The 19,634-nt window shown below is 35.7% G+C and overlaps 1 protein-coding gene across 1 annotated transcript in view; it reads right to left on the bottom strand.

Moving 5' to 3' along the window:
* Positions 1–19,634, bottom strand: part of LOC149249112 (pentatricopeptide repeat-containing protein At1g20230-like) — a 91,848-nt gene that overhangs the window by 28,695 nt on the left and 43,519 nt on the right. The window contains exon 3 of the mRNA XM_089451962.1: positions 3,091–3,116. Within this exon, the coding sequence (XP_089308088.1) occupies positions 3,091–3,116 (26 nt within the window). The remainder of the gene's footprint in view (positions 1–3,090; positions 3,117–19,634) is intronic.

The raw sequence follows: 19,634 nt of genomic DNA, 5'->3' as shown, positions 1-19,634 counted from the left end.
GTTTCTACTTCAACACATGCAACTCCTTCTCAGTTTTGTTCTCTACCTTTGCGCATCTTCATGTCGTGCCGCGGCCTCATAGCCTCAGTCTCCAAAGTTGCTTTCATCATAAGTGGATCTGCTTGACCTTGCAATTTTTTTCTGCCTTTTTGTTGTCAACAATATTCCTCTTGCATTCATCACGTGTAGGTGTGCTGCCTTTTGCTGTTGCTAATGGTGCTACTTGCTGTGATGCTACTGCCACACTATCTTGATGTCCTTATCTACTAACAACTTGATGTCTTCATAGGTAGGCGATCTCATAGGCATTTGCTTGGCTACAAACGCCATTGTGATCTCAGCGGTGTCCTTTGACTCTGCTCTCCTGAAGGCCATTGTACTTGTGTTGCTGAGAGACAGACGAACACCTATGATTTTTGGAGACATAGAAACACCCATGGCAACCAATCTGACAGTTGAAAACCCAAACAAACTTGAGGATTAACTTGCAACATACCTGTGTGATTGATCGTGAAGTTTGCGCAATTTCCGCTGGGAGGTCGGGAGACTAACTCGAAAAACTACGCAAGGCATAGTCCGAGCTGTCAGGACGCTGACTGACTGCTGGAACTACACAATGCACAGTCCAGCCTGGCCTGCTGAGGATTGAAATTGCGTAATGTGTAATTTCAGTCAACAGTGACATGCAACCAGCAAGTTGCATTCAACAGTTTCTAGGGCTAGCAGGACACTGTCTCCAAGAATTGCACAATGTAAGCTTGGAGGTCAGTGTTGGGCTAGACTTGTGCAATTTATGGAGGGAAGGTAGAGCCTTCGCTTCTGAAAATGTGCAGTGCTAGCCGGGCAAGGCACGGTCCGGCCCAAGGCAACCCACACCAGCCGATGAATGAAATGAAAGTATGAGAAGTCTGAATGCATGATGAAATGAGTACAAACAAGAGTGAGTTATCATACATGTAAACAACAAGTGTAGGATTTGAGAACGGGAAATCATGCATGCATGTCAAGCGAGTCGCCGCAACAAAGACCATCTGTGAAAAAACATTGTCATGCATGCGACAACATTGAGATGCAAGTGAAAACTAAAATGGTGCTTGTACAAGCTAACATACATAAAAAAAAAACAGACATTCACTGAAATCAAACAGAAAACACTCAAATAAAGTGAAACACAAAAAGTGACAGAAATGCAATGAAAGACATGCAAAGCAGGCTTACCCAGAAACAGTTGATCTGAATGTGCCAACGACTCCTAGATACAATGTGGGATGTTAGAGCTAAAAGGTCGATGTGAGGAATGAGCTCTGCAATGTTCGATTGACAAGTTTTGATAAAATCGAGGTTGTGATGCGTATGCTAGAAATCTAGGAAAAGCGACACTTGGCGGGAGGTTTCTGAAATGATACTTGCATGTAACCTCCAATTTCTAAAAATAGATCCCTGAATCAAGGGATGCCTTTGTATGATGCCTTGGGAGAAGTAGTCCATGAATGAAAATTACTTTTTCTCGTTCCTGGAGGGAATCGGTAAACCTGAAGGCACATGCATCGGTTTGTGAGCCTGGGATGAAAATTTGCACAGTTTCTGGGCTGAGCAGAGATGGCTGTCCTAGAGGGATTGTGTAATTTCTGAGAGGAACAGGTGAATGTCTCCTAGGATTGCGTAATTTCTGGGATGAGCAGCTGTTCTGGGTCAGACCTCGCAATTTTCTCAAGGAATCCTGTCTGACTGCATCTCACAATTTTTGAGCTCAGTAGGCTACCTAGCTGGATTTATACAATTTTTTCTAGTTACTGGGCTGGCTGTCCCAGAGGGATTACACAAATTATATGCTAAGCAACTGACTACTACCCAGAACTACGCAATTTCTAGGCTAAGCAGTCCTGTTGGGCTGGATTGTGCAGTATTTCCAATGAAAGTTGAGAGGAAGGATTGCGCAATTCTGGAGCCTAGCAGGCTACTAGTCAAGATTTCTACAATTTCTGGAGGGAAGGCTGGTTCCCCTCTAGAATTGCATAATTTCTTGAGGGAGCTGCTCAGCCTACAGATGGACCAAGTCTATAGGAATAGCCTATGAGGGGGATGCAACAAGCTATCATGCACAAGCTAGAAATCTTCAAGAAAATCATTGAAGCTTGCGTACTTGATAGAACAAGACATGCTACTAAGGATGGTTGGTAGGGAGGCTCCAAAACGAAGCTAAGGAAAAATTTTGGAGGGTGGTTTTAGCTGTAACAACACTTGGCGACACACTGGTAGAACTCCAGCTCTCTGAATGGACCTTGTTCGTGAAAAGAAAGTCTAACACCTTCGGAAGTATTGTTCAGTTCTCAATTCATATTGGTTTCCACCCTTACTTGATTGTAATATGTAGCATCTCCCAAGCTCTTGGTCGATTGACACACATTCTGTTGGGCGCAGGATCCCCTAAGGGCAGTTTTGGGGCTAAGAGCATAGATTTTACTCCAAATTTGTAATTAAAATGTAAAGACTCCGCATTTTGTGGGCGCGAGCGTGTAGTTGTTAAAGAGTCATAGGGTTGTCCGCCCTTATTTTGATATTGTAATGTCGGCTTTAGAAGATCTACCCATGGTCCGCGGACTATGGAATTGTATAAATAGAGCATGTTAGTGTCGGTATCTTCATCCCTCCATCAATGATCAAAATACTCTTGTTGCATTGCATGTTAGGTGTCTCATTTGATCATCTGCATTCCATTAGGATCATGGATCATCTAATGGTAGTGGAATATTATCAATTTTTCCCTCATGATCTTTACCTGCGTTGGCTCATTTTTATACATTCAGGTCATTGATAGTCATTTTCTGCCATTACATTTGCAAAAGTCATCTTTAGGGTTTTAGGTCTCATTAGATCTAGGGTTTTGTCAATAAGGTCTTGTAAAAGCTCAAAAATGGTCAACAGGCACATGAGGAGGTCAAATAAAGTCCCAGCAACAAAAATTTCAATAATTACATGCTCAGTGATTGATTTTTCCTCAAAACACAAAGTTTTTATGTTTTATGTACAAGATTTCATGTAATTTCATTTTTCCTATATGTAATAATTCCAAGATGTAGCCCCGGTCACCTTACCAAGCTCCTGCACTCCAGTTCCTGCAAAAGAGTCAAAATTTCAAAACATTTAGTCCATCAACGGCAAAAAGCAAGTCAAACTACCCAAAACAGAGTTTTTAAAAGCAAGTGAAATCCAAACATTACAAAGTGGGGTTTTTATAAGTGAAAAATTAAAATCATTTGAATATGAAGTCTTTTTCATGTCAGAGAGCTCATTTGTGTTCAAAGAGTGAATGAGAACAAGTGTAAATCGTGTTTTCGAGCCTAAGGAGCGAATTTGCAACCAAAATCTGAAAATTTTGAGGTGCGGCGCACTGGCCAGCGCGGCGCACCTGGCCAGTGCGGCGCATACAATGCAGGTTTTACACTGAAAGTCTGACTGGCACGATGCACCAGAGAGGCGCGGCGCACGAGTCTCCAAAGCCCGAACTCATTCAAATCACCTCCTCTAAGCTTCAAACTTGCAAATTCCCATTCCACAAGTAAGCTAACACCTCCATATTACCAATGTAAGGGGTTTCATCAGTGTTTATGGTGTTTCAATAGGTAAAAAACAAACCCTAGTTCCTTGCACAGCTGTATTGAGAAAACTGCCTAGGGTTTGAAAAATTACAGTTTTTGCTTTCTAATTCCCATCCTACCATTTTCACATCCCCTCACTACAATTTCATTCACCACTTTTCCCCTTCCCTCCTTCACTTACACTTACCTATTCCCCTATCCCCAAAATTGAAAACCCTAATCCCTAATCCCACTACTCCCGAACCCTAATTAACATCCCTAAACCCTAATCCTTATCTCCCAAACCCTACAATTCCCAAAAACGCTACAAGCAACATCCCAACCCCTCATTCACTGTCCCCCATCATCAAATCCCTATCATTTAGCAGCAAATACCTATTGTCTCTATAAAATCTCTTCATACTCATCTAAGAAACATCAAACAATGGCAAACTTGGAGTCAAATTCATCTTATGACAGAAATGAGGAAACAGTAAGTGACTCCTCCAAAGAACTTCATGCACCAAGGAGATCTCACAAGAGTGGAAAACATATCCAGGAGGAGCCCACTACACTTACTGAGTTGTTGGCTCGCCCTATTGCTGTAGCATGCTTCAAACATCAATATTGCTACCAATTTTGTGAGATGGTGTAAAGAGTCAAATACCCCATGAATTGGCCAGACTTTTTGTGCTCCATCTTCACAATGGCCAGGTCAATTTGGTAGGAGTGACATTCACTTTGACACCTGAGACTATAGCTCAAGCAACACGGTATTCCAAATGTAGGTGAACAGTGGAACAAGAGAGCAGCTGGTGGATAGAGATCATTATGAGCCTTATATCAAGGCTAGTTTTCAGAGGCATATCAGTAGGGTCTTCCCTTTTAGGTACCTACATGACACATATGCTCCCCCGATGAAACTCATAATCAAATATTTCAGCTGTGAAGGCATATTTGCTCACCTATACATCTATCATATCAGATTGTTGATGCATTTTACTAGGGTGAGGATGATGAACATCCCCTCTTTCATATACCAGAATATTGAGAAAATGACCACATTGGTGCAAAGGAAACCTTTTCAGTAGTAGTATAATGACATCTATCACTTTGCATTGATCAAGATTGTGGTTTTGCATCAGCTTAGTTTACTGAAGATTTCATGGGATGATTTCATTTCACATGAGGTCTTTACAGGTCCTCAAGTGCCCCCATCAGTTTTTCATGAGGCAGGAGAGCCTTCACATAGCAAGAGGTGCATGAGACTCAAACCACTAGTGTGCCAATGTTTGTCACTTACCAAAAGGGCACAAGGAGATTGTTTGCAACAGCAAAACAAGTACTATCTCCACTCGGGGTGGAAGGGGTATCGTTTCCTTAAAAAAAAAAGCAGGTACAGGACAAGGGTAAGCAGCCATTGCATGATGAGGGGCCATCAGAAGGTCAAGAGGCAGATTTCATTCTCATTCCGGATGATGACACTGATTTGGGTTGCCAAAGCTCAAAGATCAAGGAGATCATCCATGAACAACAAGATGACATTCATGACTTCTCTCAACCTGGAAAGAGCCAAGTCGATAATCAACTATCTTGAGTAGAGGAACAAACAGTTAGAGGACCAAAAAACCATCATGGAGCTCCAAAACATAAGAGAAAACCAACAAGCTACCAAGAGGAGGAAAGTCAAGTTGACACCACTTGAGCAAGAAATTGAAGCTGATCGTGAATCTTGGCTTGAGAGGGCAAACATACACTTGGAAAAGATGCTGGAGAATGCCAACAAAGAGAAAAAGATGTTGAGGCACATGGCCTACCACTATTTGGCGAGAAACAAAGTTTGCAAAGCGAGAATTAGGAGTTTGAAGGCTAAGTTGAGGAAATATTTGAGGAAGAGGAAAGAGCAAGATAAGCTCCAGATTTTGGCTGAGGCTTCCTTAACCCAACACAACGCTTGATTCATAACACTCTTTTTGTCAATTTTGAATTTTTGGAGCAAAACACAGGTTTTTTTGCCTAGTGCGCCACGCCACCTGGCGCGCTTTTGCTAGGGACCTCCTTTGGAGGAAAACTCAGCATTTTTGGATTCCTCAGGAAAAAATATGAATGCCCACACATAGCCAAGAAATTTTTTCAAGTTTTGAGTTTCCAAAAGGGTCAAAAACACCTCAAAAATGCCCTTTCTACCCCTTTTTTGCCACACAGGAAGCAGTGTTGGGAGAACTCATTTTTGGAGTGGCAAATGGACACAAAATTCAGAAATTCCACCTATTCTAAAAAGAAGACAAACAGACCTTTCCAACAAGCCCACTTGGAGCAAATTTGGTACACGATAAGGCCTAAAAAATTAGTTGCAAAAAGGCGCGCACGCAAGGACAGAGGTGCGACGCACAAGATGGAAAATTGACTTTTTTGCCCAAAAAACACTGTTTTTCGCCTATTTTTTTCTTAGTTTGACTTTTCTCTCTCTCATAGTCAAACTCATGATGTAATTTGATGTAACTTGATGGATTTTGATGTAAATATGCTAAATTTCACTCATGGAGGTAGATACATCATAAAAAGGTAGTTTGAAACTGAATGAATCAATTTCCTAGGTTTTAGAGGCAAGTTGTTCCACTGCCTACTTTTTAGTTCTTAGTTTAGATCTTGTTGAAACAGCTCCTCAACTCATGAATTCAACTCCTAAAGCCTAGCATGAGTTGTTTTTTGCCTATATCTAGTACTTTTTTCAGTCATTAGTAAAGGTTGGACTCTTGTGAATGCTTTGAGCATTATTGTATATTCATTTTTGCAGTTTGGCAAGGAATAGACTAGGGTTTGCAGCACTTTGTGGGATTCTTGTGGAAATTTGATTTGGTATTGTTTTTCCTTCTGTAATGCAAGTTTATATGTGTTTATGTATGCCATCATCTCTTTCTATTCAGCTTAAATAAATGAATCAAGAATAAAGGTAGAATTCATTGATGTTGCAGTGCTCTACCTGGGGTTGTTTAGTTATTTATGTTTTCAACTGTTTGAAGAGGATCCCTAAGACTTTCATGCCCTCTCCAACTCCTCACTAGTCTTAAGACTCTCCATCTCACTTATTTCAAAGTACTAAACCATTTGCCTACCTCGCCCCATAGAGATCTCTGCAAGACTGTGTCCATTCCCTGGACCCAAATCTGCCTTTCACATTTGAGCCAGCAAACTAAAATTAAATTCAATCAAACTCCACAGAGCATATACTTAGCCTAAAATCAGTCTTTAAATTAGTCATCTCAAGCTTTATTGGGCATATTTTCCTGAGATTGACAAGGAGAGAGCCCTCTCCCAACCTGGTAAGGCTAGCTACCAGGTTAAGCGTGGTTTGATGTTACCCTAGATCCTGCCTTTCTCAGCTTGAGGTAGATTTAGGCCCTAACAAAGCGAATCTCTAAGTAGTGAAAGGCATCTAAGATAAGATAATGCAGATGTATGTGAGATAGTTTTGTAGTGTAAGTCTAAGTTTTGAGTCATAGCATAGGTAGAGACTCTGCAATTGAGTGCGCAAAGGCCTAGTAGTCCGCAGCAGAGTGCGTAGAGGGAGTTGAGTCTGTAATAATCTGGAAGTATTAATAAAGAGAAGTTTCTATCATTTCTGCGTCTTTATTTCCTATTTATGCATCTGTTATATTGGGTATGAATTTCACTTCTAAATGCTTATATGATGCACAAATGTCTATGACTGTATTGGTTAAGTGGACACAAGTAAGAACATTTGTTTACACGAAGATAATTAAAGCAGCGCGAAAGCATCTTAGCCCCTGATTAGGGCTGCGCGAAGGTTGATTGTAAAGGATCAGGAAGATGCTGAAGGTTAGAACACAGTGCGAAGCGACCTGCGTGAAAGCAGGTCTAGTTGGAATAAATCGACATCACATCCATCTCAAGGGTACGAAAACTTAGTTCCAACATCCCCCCATACTGCTTCGGGTGAGACTTCAGTCTGCGCTCCCTGGGCTAATGCCAAAAGGGCCAGTAATGTAGGGATTTGTTTGGTTGACTAAATCTGAACCTGGTTAGGCCCCTATAAGCCAACAAATGGTTGCATTGTCGGGACCAGAATCTGCATAGAGATGTGTGATGTCGTATAATTGGAATACAACTAAGAATGAAATTGAAGGCTGGTTGGGTAGAATAATCCACGAGTTCGTGGTGCAGGAGAAAAAAACCCGTGACTATCAAAAGAAGAGTGGCTAGACAACTACCTATATACAGAGATCCACGAAATCTTTTTCGTGTCCTTCCCTATTGAGCTATATGAGTGCATTGCGAAGCTAGCAGATACCCAAGGAAGGTGCTGGGCCTTGAAATTGTCATTCACTTCCATTACATTTTCACTTATATTTTCATATTTTCACCTTCACTCCACCTCCATTTCATTACATTTACCTTACCATTATCATTATTGGGTCATATTTATGTTTTTCTAAACTTTATTAATTCTTAGCATTTTTAAGTGAATTTACAGTTAAAAATTAGAAAATAATGTGCATGCTTATTCCTAATAAGTGGGATGAGATTGTTGACATGTGTAGGTCAAAAGGAATCTTCTAAAAGACCCTTATGTAGCCTTCTAAGGCCAAATTCGAATTTGAGTGGAGAAGATCATGGGATCATAAGGATATGTGTCTCATTTCCTATTTGTATTGAAACTCTAAGAAGATATGTGTCTTATCATTTCCTATTTTGATTGTAACTCTAGAGATATAGAAGAGATTCATGGACTCTCATTAATGAGATAGCTTCTCATCTTTTTGTATAAATAGGGAAGTTTTCTCCTATCATTTTATGTGTAAAGTTGGGGAATTACTCATGTTTTGAATAAAGAAGAAGGCTTGCACTTAGAGCTTCTCAACTTTCCATCCTCATACTTTTGGATTGGCCATCTACAATGTGTGAGATTAATTTGTTTTCATAGACTAAGATTTATTTGCTTTCATAGATTAAGATTTATTGCTTTCTTAATTACTGTGTAATCTTATGCTAATCAAATCATCTCAAGAAAATAATTTTCTCTTTTCCAAAATTGGATTGTGTTTGAAGCATTGGAGCATACAGTGATCTTAGTTTTCCTTTACATGTTTTTACAATGGTTTCTTAGGATTAAGTTTTACATTCATTGCTTAATCTTCTATAGAGCATTTCAAGAAGGTAGTTCTTCCAAAATTGATTGCTTGAGGCATTTTGAACAGACAGTGATTTGGTCTCCTTTCTCATGCTTTTTAGATTAAATTTCTTATCTATTGTGTCATCTCATGTTCAACATTTCAAGAAGGCAACCCTTCCATAATTGATTTCTTAAAAACATTAGATTACACAGCCATTGAAAGTTTTTACATGTTTTCATTTACATGCTTTCACATGCTTTCCTAGATCATGTTTTGTTTCATTTAATGTATAATCAAGTACTTAATCACTTCAAGAAGATTGATTCCTAAATTGAATGGTTCATGGGTATTTGATCATACAATAGATCATAGTTGTCTTTTCCATTTGTTTTAGATTGTCATTGTTTTTTTTCTTTTAGTCCATGAATAGGATTAGTTTGATTTTGATCAAGAGCTTTCAAGGATAAGAAAGGAAGTGTTTTGATTTTCATCTTGTCATATGAATGAAATTGTTTTTAGATTAATGCTCTGTTTTTCATAGATTAGTTCAAGTACATTTCCTTTTCTTCCTTCTTTTTCATAGTTTAATCATTTAATTTAGAGTAATTCATAGTTTAGTTTCTTTCATCAAAACATTTCCTTTTATTCCTTCTTTAGAAATTATTTTTCAACATTAAAATTCATTAGATTTTTTCCATTAACATTTAAATATTTCATCTAGAAGCATAACTTTCATTTCTTAGATTGATTTCCTTAGGAATAAGAAACAAAACCCCAAAACAACATAAAAACATACTCAACGAAGTAAGAAACAAGGTTAACTAAGCACATATTGTTCACCACACTTCATCAGAGTACTAACCCCAGTCGATAATTTATGTTAACAATTTAAGACATTAAATTGATTGAACATTTGGCGCCGTTGCTGGGGAAGTGTAATTAGGAGACCTTATTTCTTACATCTAAAAATAAAATAAAAAAAATCAATCAATTAATAATTTCCCAAGTATGCTTTCTTCTTGCGCCTTGTGTGACCTAGAAGATTAGAAAGGTAATTGAATAAGTTGGTTTTTCAATTTTGTAATAAAATTTTGTTGGCATTATCACATAGGTTTGGGACTATGGCACAGGTGTTGTCCTTGATGGCAACTCACTCAAAGGGCAGATCACAGTTCAGGCTCTCAGAATGAAAGAAAATGAGGTGTACGCAAGTTACTCTTAACAAAATCGCGTATACACCTAGGTGTACCGATCAAAAGGCGTGTATACATATGCACGCACTTTCATGCAAAGAAAAGCGCGTACATGTGGGAAAAATTATGGTTGGTCCATGGTATTTAGTCCGTCATACTTGAACCTATGGTTTTGGTCCTTGGTATTGCATCCAAAGTGTTGAACCTAGGTATTGAGTCCCTAGTATTGGATCTCTATGGTTTTGGACCATGGTGTGAGTAAGGCCTAAGTCTATAAAAAGGAAGGAGATCATTTGGCAAGGGATGAACTAAAACATTGAATATCTTAAGAAGAGCAAGTTTGAGAATACTCTCATTGGGTTATGGTGCATAACTAGATCTGAATCAAGGAGGAACCTTAGCGCAAGGAGAAGGATAAGTTCTATTGATGGGTCAAGGTTTTAAGGTGGTTTGAAGAGAAGTATCTTTGTGTAATTTTTGATCTGTTATATTTGGCGCATGACGTGATCTATAAAGATGATAATCTGGGTATAACTAATGTCTGAATGAGTAAAAAGGATAAATTATCTTTTATAGATCTGTACGCAGGTTCAGCGCAGCAGAGGTGCGTATACACACTGGTTAACTAACTTAAAAAAGCGTATACACAGTATGACCTCGATACAGAAGCGTATGCACGCAGGTTCCACATATTGAAGTAGCGTATATCTCATGAAATATGTTTTAGCTCTTTCAGTTTATTGTTGTAGTGTTCTGGGTTCAGAATTGGTGTTTGGTTACTGGTACTGTTTTCTGGTTACAACATTCTGAGAAGTTATTGGTTGATTCAGTATTTGTTTGTACAAAGGAGGTTGGTTAATGTAGATATACTTGATGGTTGATTGATATTCATGGGTCTAGTCTGAAAATTTATGAAACGTGGTCCCTGGAAGGAAAGAGAAGGTTGTAGCCTTCTGTAAGTCATCACCTACGTACTAGTACCTCAGCTAGTACAAGAGCTAAGGGGGTTGTATCTCCCTTCCAGGAGAAGCTGGAGAACGAGAGAAGGTTGTAGACTTCTACAGGTAGCAGCCTGCGTACTGGTATAAGACTGCACCAGTACAGAAACATTGTAAAAAGAAGTTTCTAATTGAAAGAAGAGAGAGACGAATTACAGCAGGTGGTTTTCACCCACATTGGGTTTCCACCTTATATCTTGTGTTCTTATGTGTGATTGCCTGTTCTGTTTTACTGTTCCTGGTTACTGTTCATATGGTTTGATGCACAGATTAATGATCAATATCTGAAGAATAATTTAAATTACAAGTCTACTTATATAAGCTTGTTTTATTAACTGAAGTTGCGTACATACGCGGTATTTACTAACTGAAGTAGCGTATACAAATCTGATTGTGAAATGAAAAATAATTGACCTGATAATACTGATTCACCCCGCCCCCCCCCCCCCTCAGTATTATTCACAACAAATTCATAAATCTGAAAAATGACTAGGAGATCTAAATTGACTATTCCTTGTAAAAAAAATCTGATCTCCATCTCAAATCTTCTTAAAACAAAATATTTTTCTTTGTTTATTAAAAAAAAAAAATTGCCTAGTTAATTTATTTATCTTTTTTTTTAATTGCTAAATAAAACCTTTATTTTTAAATCTAAATTAAAAAAAGAAAAACAATAAAACAAATTAAAGAAAAACCAAAACATTAAAAAAATATTCATTTAAAAATATATAAATAAAAGAAAACCAAATTAAACAAAAAAATTAATTTTGTTTAAGAAAAAAAAAAATGAAATGCATAGAACGAAACAAATCACAGAGAATAAAAGCAAAGCATCAAAGAATCGAAAAAAAAAACAAACTGTTCATAAATCGTTGAAAGGCTAAGGGAAGAGAATGCATAAACGAATACAATGATGGCGCAGGGAGGCAACTTGAATCAGTTATTGCGGGCTTTAACATTCCTTAAGCTTGCAAATCAAACACTTAATCTATCAAAGTCTTGTAATGAGAAAAGAAGAATGGCGATCCATGGATTTTGTTGGTTCCCTGGTGCGATCCAGGTGTTAGTTTCGATGGTTCGCGCCAAGGAACTTAGTCTAGCATAATCGATACCGATATAACATATATAATACTGCTATGATTGAATGAAATAGTTTCTAAGATTCCGCGCCATAATCTGAGAAAGATCCCTTAGAGGACACAACTCATTCATTTAGAGCACACTAAACAGAAAGGTGCCATTTAGGAACAAAACTTAGGTGGACTAGGAAAAACAAATAGCATTTTGATGGTTGATCAGCACGCTTGTGATGATTCTGGTGATCTCGGGGCCCAACAAAGCTTGAGTTCTTTCGTATCTGCAGATTCCTAAATAACTCAGAAACGAGAGTAAGCTCAATAGCTGAAGACATTGAACGAATAAGAAATTTGGCTCTGTTTTATATGTTATTTCTTATTAGTGATCATGTTTGCTATCAAAGTCAACTCCAAAATACGCGTTCAACTAGGCTTCAAACGGCCAGCCAAAGGGCTCTCTAAGGCCCTTGCGAGGGTGCACAAACCAGTTTGGATGCTCTTCTTTTACATCATCTACAGGAGTTGGTTTGTTTCTTTTTTTTTGGATACATGACTTCATCTATAAGCAGATCACTTCTTTCACCTCAAGACCAGTTCAGAGCTTTGCTAAATTTTGGTACGAGATCAGTGAAAATCTTGAAAACCCATAAGTCCATGAGAAATCAGGCTTTCTGTTCATGAAATGAGGAAGAAATCTTAACAAATATCCACATCAATCGATTTCTATTGTCAGAGCATAACAAAAAACGTAACTGTTTTGACACACGATTTTAAAATGCATTTTTTGAGCAAACCTAGGTGAATTAGACAAATCCATGACATTGGTTTTTTTGGGAACAATGTGAATTAGGTAACTCAGAAATGGTTTTCCGAATTTCACAACCATTTGAGTGAATTTTATGGTTCTTCAAAGCTTCGTTTTGCAGATTGCGTGAGGAAAAAACGATTTGTTTTGAATTGTTTTAACATGGCAAGTTGAAAGTAGAAAAATCCAAGTGAATAACAAACTCTGCTCCACATGGCATGAGGTCTAAGAGTCCAATTTGATTTAATAAATTTTATTTTAGACACATATGTGTCTCATGATTAAAAAAATTAAATAGAAAAAAAATCATTTTCTTTATTAATAATTTTTTTTTGATAAAGAAAATTAAAAAGTTTTAATTAAAAAATAAAAATAAATAAATAAATAAATTTTTTTGATGCAATCAATTTTTTTGAAACAATTTATAAAAATGAAAAACACTTGCAAAATTTGATTGAAATAATTTTTTGTACAAGTAATTTTTCATATTTTTGCCACTTCAAATATTTTTGCAGCACAAATGACGATTCAATAATGGCTTGCAGAACAATTAGAAAATTATTTAGATGATTTCTGAACATTTGGCATTAATATTGTTGCTGTGTGTTTTTCTATGAAGTTTTAACTTGCAGGACACAACAAATCTTTGTGATGCCAATCGTTTTTTACTGAGCAGAGTGCATGAAGCCATCCGACAACAGGGCTTTGATTTATTTTTTATGGTTATTTCTTAAAAATGGATTGTTATCAATATCATGAATTGGACCGAATATAACACTTTTGATTTTTCTTAATCTGTTTGTGTAAGAATCAGAAAGAAATTAGCTATTTCTTTTTTAACGCACTTATGTTCTTTGTGTCAAGTTTTTTCTGCAGGTTTAGGATGATTGAATGATCAAAAAGGAGATTAAATTGTGACGACAATTGGTCTTCAAAAGACCAATCTCATGAGAAACATAAGAACAAGTCCATGTCCATATTCATCAAAACCATTACTCTTCCTCCTTATTGAATTATAAATCCAACCAAGAACTTCGAATCAAGCCAATTATTTTCCCAGCAAGAGTCAGTGGTTCATTTTCCTTCGTTCACATACACCTTCCGTCTACTCCACAAATAAAAGCAAGAAGCTTACTTTTATGCTTATTGCCCATTGCCATTATTATTTTCCATTGTCATCTCCCATTTTCATTTTCCTTTTCCTATCCTTTTCATTTCACAATTAAACCTTGCTTCAATGCAAATTATTGAGTCCATAGTCCTTTGAGTCTAAAATCCTTGCAAAAACACCTTGAGGCTTGCATGCCTTAATGGCAAGTCCTCATGCCGAAGAAAATTGGGAATACATCAATGTCCCTTGTTCATCGGATCTTTTAGGTACTCGACAATAACAAAATTATTTGTACTTAGCAAGATGTGTTTGGGCATCTTGACTCTCATTGTCATCAATGGTGAGAGTTCTCATGTTGACTAGTGGCATCCATTAATGGCCACTAAGTCAACAATTTCCTGCTATGTTCGACATTAGAATATCTATTCACATAGTAGGAATTGTGCCAATGAGTTTTGAAGAGATGAAGACTATCATTTTCATCATTTTGGAGAAAATGTAGAAGACATGTATATGTAGAATCCAATAACAACTGCAGAAACAAATAATAGCCATGAAATCATATGGCAACAACAGAATCAACACCTTTTAACAGCAGATTCGGAAAGTTGTAATAAAAGCAATAAAAACTCATCTTGAATCTTTTCTCCATGAATTGTCCAGCCACTTGAAGAAGATTGTGATCAAAATTTTGCAACCACCACACATGAAACTCATCCATTTCTAAAGCGTAAGTTAAGGTATGTCATTTTCTAACTTTTTACCATAAAATTCTTTGAAAAACTAAAATGATAATTTTTGGAGAAAAACATTTCTCTTCCTCATCTCATAAAATTGTCAATATCATCAGTTTGGGGTGGGATACATTCATATTCATATTTTTCCATATTCATATCACATTCAAAAGCCCACATACTTTCAAAAGATATTAATTATTACATTATTGTTATGAGCATATAAAGGCTTGTCAAAATTACTAAAAAGATAATTGGATATAATCACAATCATGGTTGTCACAAAAGAACAAACTATGATGCAATCCAATAAAGATAAACTTTGCAACAATAATCAAATTATCATTATGCAAAGTTCAAAGATAAAAAGTGAATGCAATAACAAAGTATGGTTGTAACACAAGGACCAACTATGTTGCAATTCAACTAAAAGGCTTTGCAGAAGTATGAAGTTATCAAATGATATCATGCAAAGTTAAGCCAAAGCTCAAGGATAAAAAAGAATTAATATATAGTTTGCATGAGGACATGCAATAGCTTCAATTGGGGGGTATGTTTTTACAATGCTTTCTTACGATTAAGTTTTACATTCACTGTTTAATTTTATGTAGAGCATTTCAAGAAGGTAGTTCTTCCAAAATTGATTGCTTGAGCCATTTAGAATAGACAGTGATTTAGTTTCCTTTCTCATGCTTTTATTATGCTTTTTAGATTAAATTTCTTATCTATTATGTCATCTCATGTTCATCATTTCAGGAAGGTAACCCTTCTGAAATTGATTGCTTAAAAACATTAGATTACACAGTCATTGTAAGTTTTTACATGCTTTCTCTATGTTTTCCTAGATCATGTTTTCTTTCATTTAATCTATAATCAATTACTTAATCACTTCAAGAAGATTGATTCCTAAACCGAATGGTTCATGGGTATTTGATCATACAATAGATCATAGTTGTCTTTGCCATTTGTTTTAGATTGTCATCGTTATTTTTCTTTCAGTCCATGAATAGGATTAGTTTGATTTTGATCAAGAGCTTTCAAGGATAAGAAAGGAAGTGATTTCATTTTCATCTTGTCATATGAATGAAATTGTATTTAGATTAATGCTTTGTTTCTCATAGATTAGTTCAAGTACATTTCCTTTTCTTCCTTCTTTTTCATAGTTTAATCATTTCATTTAGAGTAATTCCTAGCTTAGTTTCTTTCATCAAAACATTTCATTTTATTCCTTCTTTAGAAATTAGTTTTCAACATTAAAATTCATTAGATTTTGTCCATTAACATTTAAATATTTCATCTAGAAGCATAACTTTCATTTCTTAGATTAATTTCCTTAGGCATAAGAAACATAACCCCAAAACAATATAAAAACATACTCAACGATGTAATAAACATGGTTAACCAAGCACATATTGTGCCCCACACTTCATCAGTTTTCGATAATTTATGTTTGCAATTTAAGACATTAAATTGACTGAACATTTTGGTGTCGTTGTCGGGGAAGTGTAATTAGGAGACCTTATTTCTTACATCTAAAAAAAAAAAATCAATCAATTAATAATTTCCCAAGTATGCTTTCTTCTTGTGTCTTGTGCAACCTGGAAGATTAGAAAAGAAATTGAATAAGTTAGGTTTGCAATTTTGTAATAAAATTCATAAATCTGAAAAATGACTAGGAGATCTAAATTGACTATTCCTTGTAAAAAAAAAATTGCTTAAATTTTGATCTCCATCTCAAATCTTCTTAAAACAAATTATTTTTCTTTGTTTATTAAAAAAACAAAATAAAAAAAATTAAATATGCCTGGTTAATTTATTTATCTTTTTTTTTTGAAATTGCTAAATAAAACCTTTATTTTTAAATTTAATAAAAAAAATAAAAAGCAATAAAACAAATAAAAAAAACCAAAACATTAAAAAAATATTCATTTAAAAGTATATAAATAAAAAAAAAAAACCAAACTAAAAAAAAACAATTGAATTTTTTTTTTAAACAAATGAAATGCATAGAACAAAACAAATCACAAATAATAAAAACAAAGCATAAAAAAATCGAAAAAAAAACAAACCGTTCATAAAGCATTGAAAGGCTAATGGAAGAGAATGCAATAACAATTACAATGATGGCACAGGGAGGAAAATTGAAGTAGTTATTGTGGGCTTTAACGTTCCTTAAGCCTGCAAATCAAACACTTAATCTATCAAATTCTTGTAATCAAAAAAGAAGAATGGCTATCCATGGATTTTGTTGGTTCCTTGGTGCGGTATGGGTGTTAGTTTTAATGGTTCGTGCCAAGGAACGTAGTCCAACAAAATCGATATCGATATAGAATATATAGTACTGCTATGATTGAATGAAATATTTTCTAAGATTCTGTGCCATAATCTAAGAAAGATCCCTTAGAAGGCACAACTCATTCATTTAGAGCACAATAAAGAGAAAGGTGCCATTTAGGAGGAAAACTTAGGTGGACCAGGCAAAACGAATAGCATTTTGATGGCTGGTCAGCACGCTTGTGATGATTCTGGTGATCTCGGGCCCAACAGAACTTGATTTCTTTCGTATCTACAGATTCCTAAATAACTCGGAAACAGGAGCAAGCTCAATAGTTGAAGACATTGAATGAATAAGAAATTTGGCTCTGTTTTATCCGTTATTCCTTATCGGTGATCACGTCTGCTATCAAAGCCAACTCCAAAACACGCGTTCAACCAGGCTTCAAACAGCCAGCCAGAGGGCTCTCTAAGGCCTTTGCGAGGGTGTGCGAACCAATTTGGACACTCTTCTTTTACATCATCTATAGGAGTTGGTTTGTTTCTTTTTTTTTTCGGGATACATGACTTCATCTTCAAGCAGATCACTTCTTTCACCTCAAGACCAATTCAGAGCTTTGCTAAAGTTTGGTAGGAGATCAACGAAAATCTTGAAAACCCATCTGTCCATGAGAAAATCGGGCTTTCTATTCACGAAATGAGGAAGAAATATTGACAAATATCCACAGCGATCGATTTTTGTTGTCGAAGCTTCACAGAAAATGTAACTGTTTTGACACATGATTTTAAAATGCATTTTTTGAGCAAACCTAGGCGAATTATAAAAATCCAAGACATGAGTTTTTTGTGGAACAGGGTGAGTTAGGTAACCCAAAAAACGGTTTTCCAAATTTCACAACCGTTTGAGAGAATTTTATGGTTCTTCAGAGCTTTGTTTTGTAGATTGCATGAGGAAAAAACGATTTGTTTTGAATTGTTTTAACATGGCAAGTTGAAAGCAGAAAAATCCAAGTGAATAACAAACTCTGCTCCACATGGCATGAGGTCTAAGAGTCCAATTTGATTTAATAAATTTGATTTTAGAAACATATGTGTCTCATGATTAATAATAATAATAATAATAATAATAATAATAATAATAATAATAAAATTTATTTTCTTTATTAATAATTTCTTTTTGATAAAGACAATTAAAAAATAAAATAAATAAATAAATAAATAAATAAATAAATATATATATATATATATATATATATATATTTGATGCAATCAATTTTTTTTAAGCAATTTATAAAAACGAAAAATACTTGCAAAATTTGATTGAAATAATTTTTTTGTATAAGTACTTTTTCATATTTTTGCCGCTTCAAATATTTTTGACAGCATGTTTTTTTTGCAGCACAGATGATGATTCAATAATGGCTTGTAGAACAAATCTTTGTGATGCCAATTGGTTTACTGAGCACAGTGCATGAAGTCATCCGAAAACAGGGAGTTGATTTATTTTTCATGGTTATTTTTTAAAATTAGATTGTTATCAATATCATGAATTGGACCGAATATAACACTTTTGATTTTCCTTAATCTGTTTCATTTGACATTCAATATTTGCGAAAGAATAAGAAAGAAATTAGCTATTTATTTTTTAACACACTTATGTTCTTTGTGTCAAGTTTTTTTTGTAGGTTTAGGATGATTGAATGATCAACAAGGAGATTAAATTGTGACGACAATTGGTCTTCAAAATACCAATCTCATGAGAAACATAAGAACAAGTCCATGTCCATATTCATCAAAACCATTACTCTTCCTCCCTTTTGAATTATAAATCTAACCAAGAACTTCGAATCAAGCCACAATTATTTTCCCAGCAAGAGTCAGTTGTTCATTTTACTTCATTCACATACACCTTCCGTCTACTCCACAAATAAAAGCAAGAAGCTTACTTTCATGCTTATTGCCCATTTCCATTATTATTTTCCATTGTCATCTCCCATTTTCATTTTACAATTAAACCCTGCTTCAATGCAAATTATTGAGTCCATAGTCCTTTGAGTCTAAAATCCTTGCAAAAACATCCCGAGGCTTGCGTGCCTTAATGACAAGTCCTCATGCTGACGAATAATGGGAATACATCAATGTCCCTTGTTCATCGGATCTTTTAGGTACTCGACAACAACAAAATTATTCGTACTTAGCAAGATGTGTTTGGGCATCTTGACTCTCATTGTCATCAATGGTGAGAGTTCTCGTGTTGACTAGTGGCATCCATTAATGGCCACTAAGTCAACAATTTCCTGCTATGTTCGACATCAGAACATCTATTCACATAGCAGGAATTGTGCCAATGAGTTTTGAAGACATGAAGACTATCATTTTTAGCATTTTGGAGCAAATGTAGAAGACATGTAGCTACAAAATCCAATAACAGCTGCAGAAACAAATAACAGCTGTGGAATCAGATGGCAGCATCATAATCAACACCATTCCACAGCAAATTCAACAAGTTTTAATAAAATCAATAAAAAGTCATCTTGACTCTTTTCTCCATGACTTTTCCAGCCACTTGAAGAAGATTATGATCAAAATCTTGCAGCCACCACACATGTAGCTCATCCATTTCTAAAGGGTAAGTTAAGGTATGTCATTTTCTAACTTTTTACCGTAAAATTCTTTGAAAACCTAGAATGATATTTTTTGGAAAAAACATTTCTCTTCCTCATGTTACAC

This window comes from Pinus tabuliformis, chromosome 7 (genome assembly GCF_031772625.1).
Source record: "Pinus tabuliformis cultivar Carrire ecotype Pingquan chromosome 7, CPIR1, whole genome shotgun sequence".
NCBI lineage: Eukaryota > Viridiplantae > Streptophyta > Pinopsida > Pinales > Pinaceae > Pinus > Pinus tabuliformis.
The sequence above is the reverse complement of the archived record's forward strand: the minus strand, read 5'-3'. Positions and strand labels throughout refer to the sequence as shown.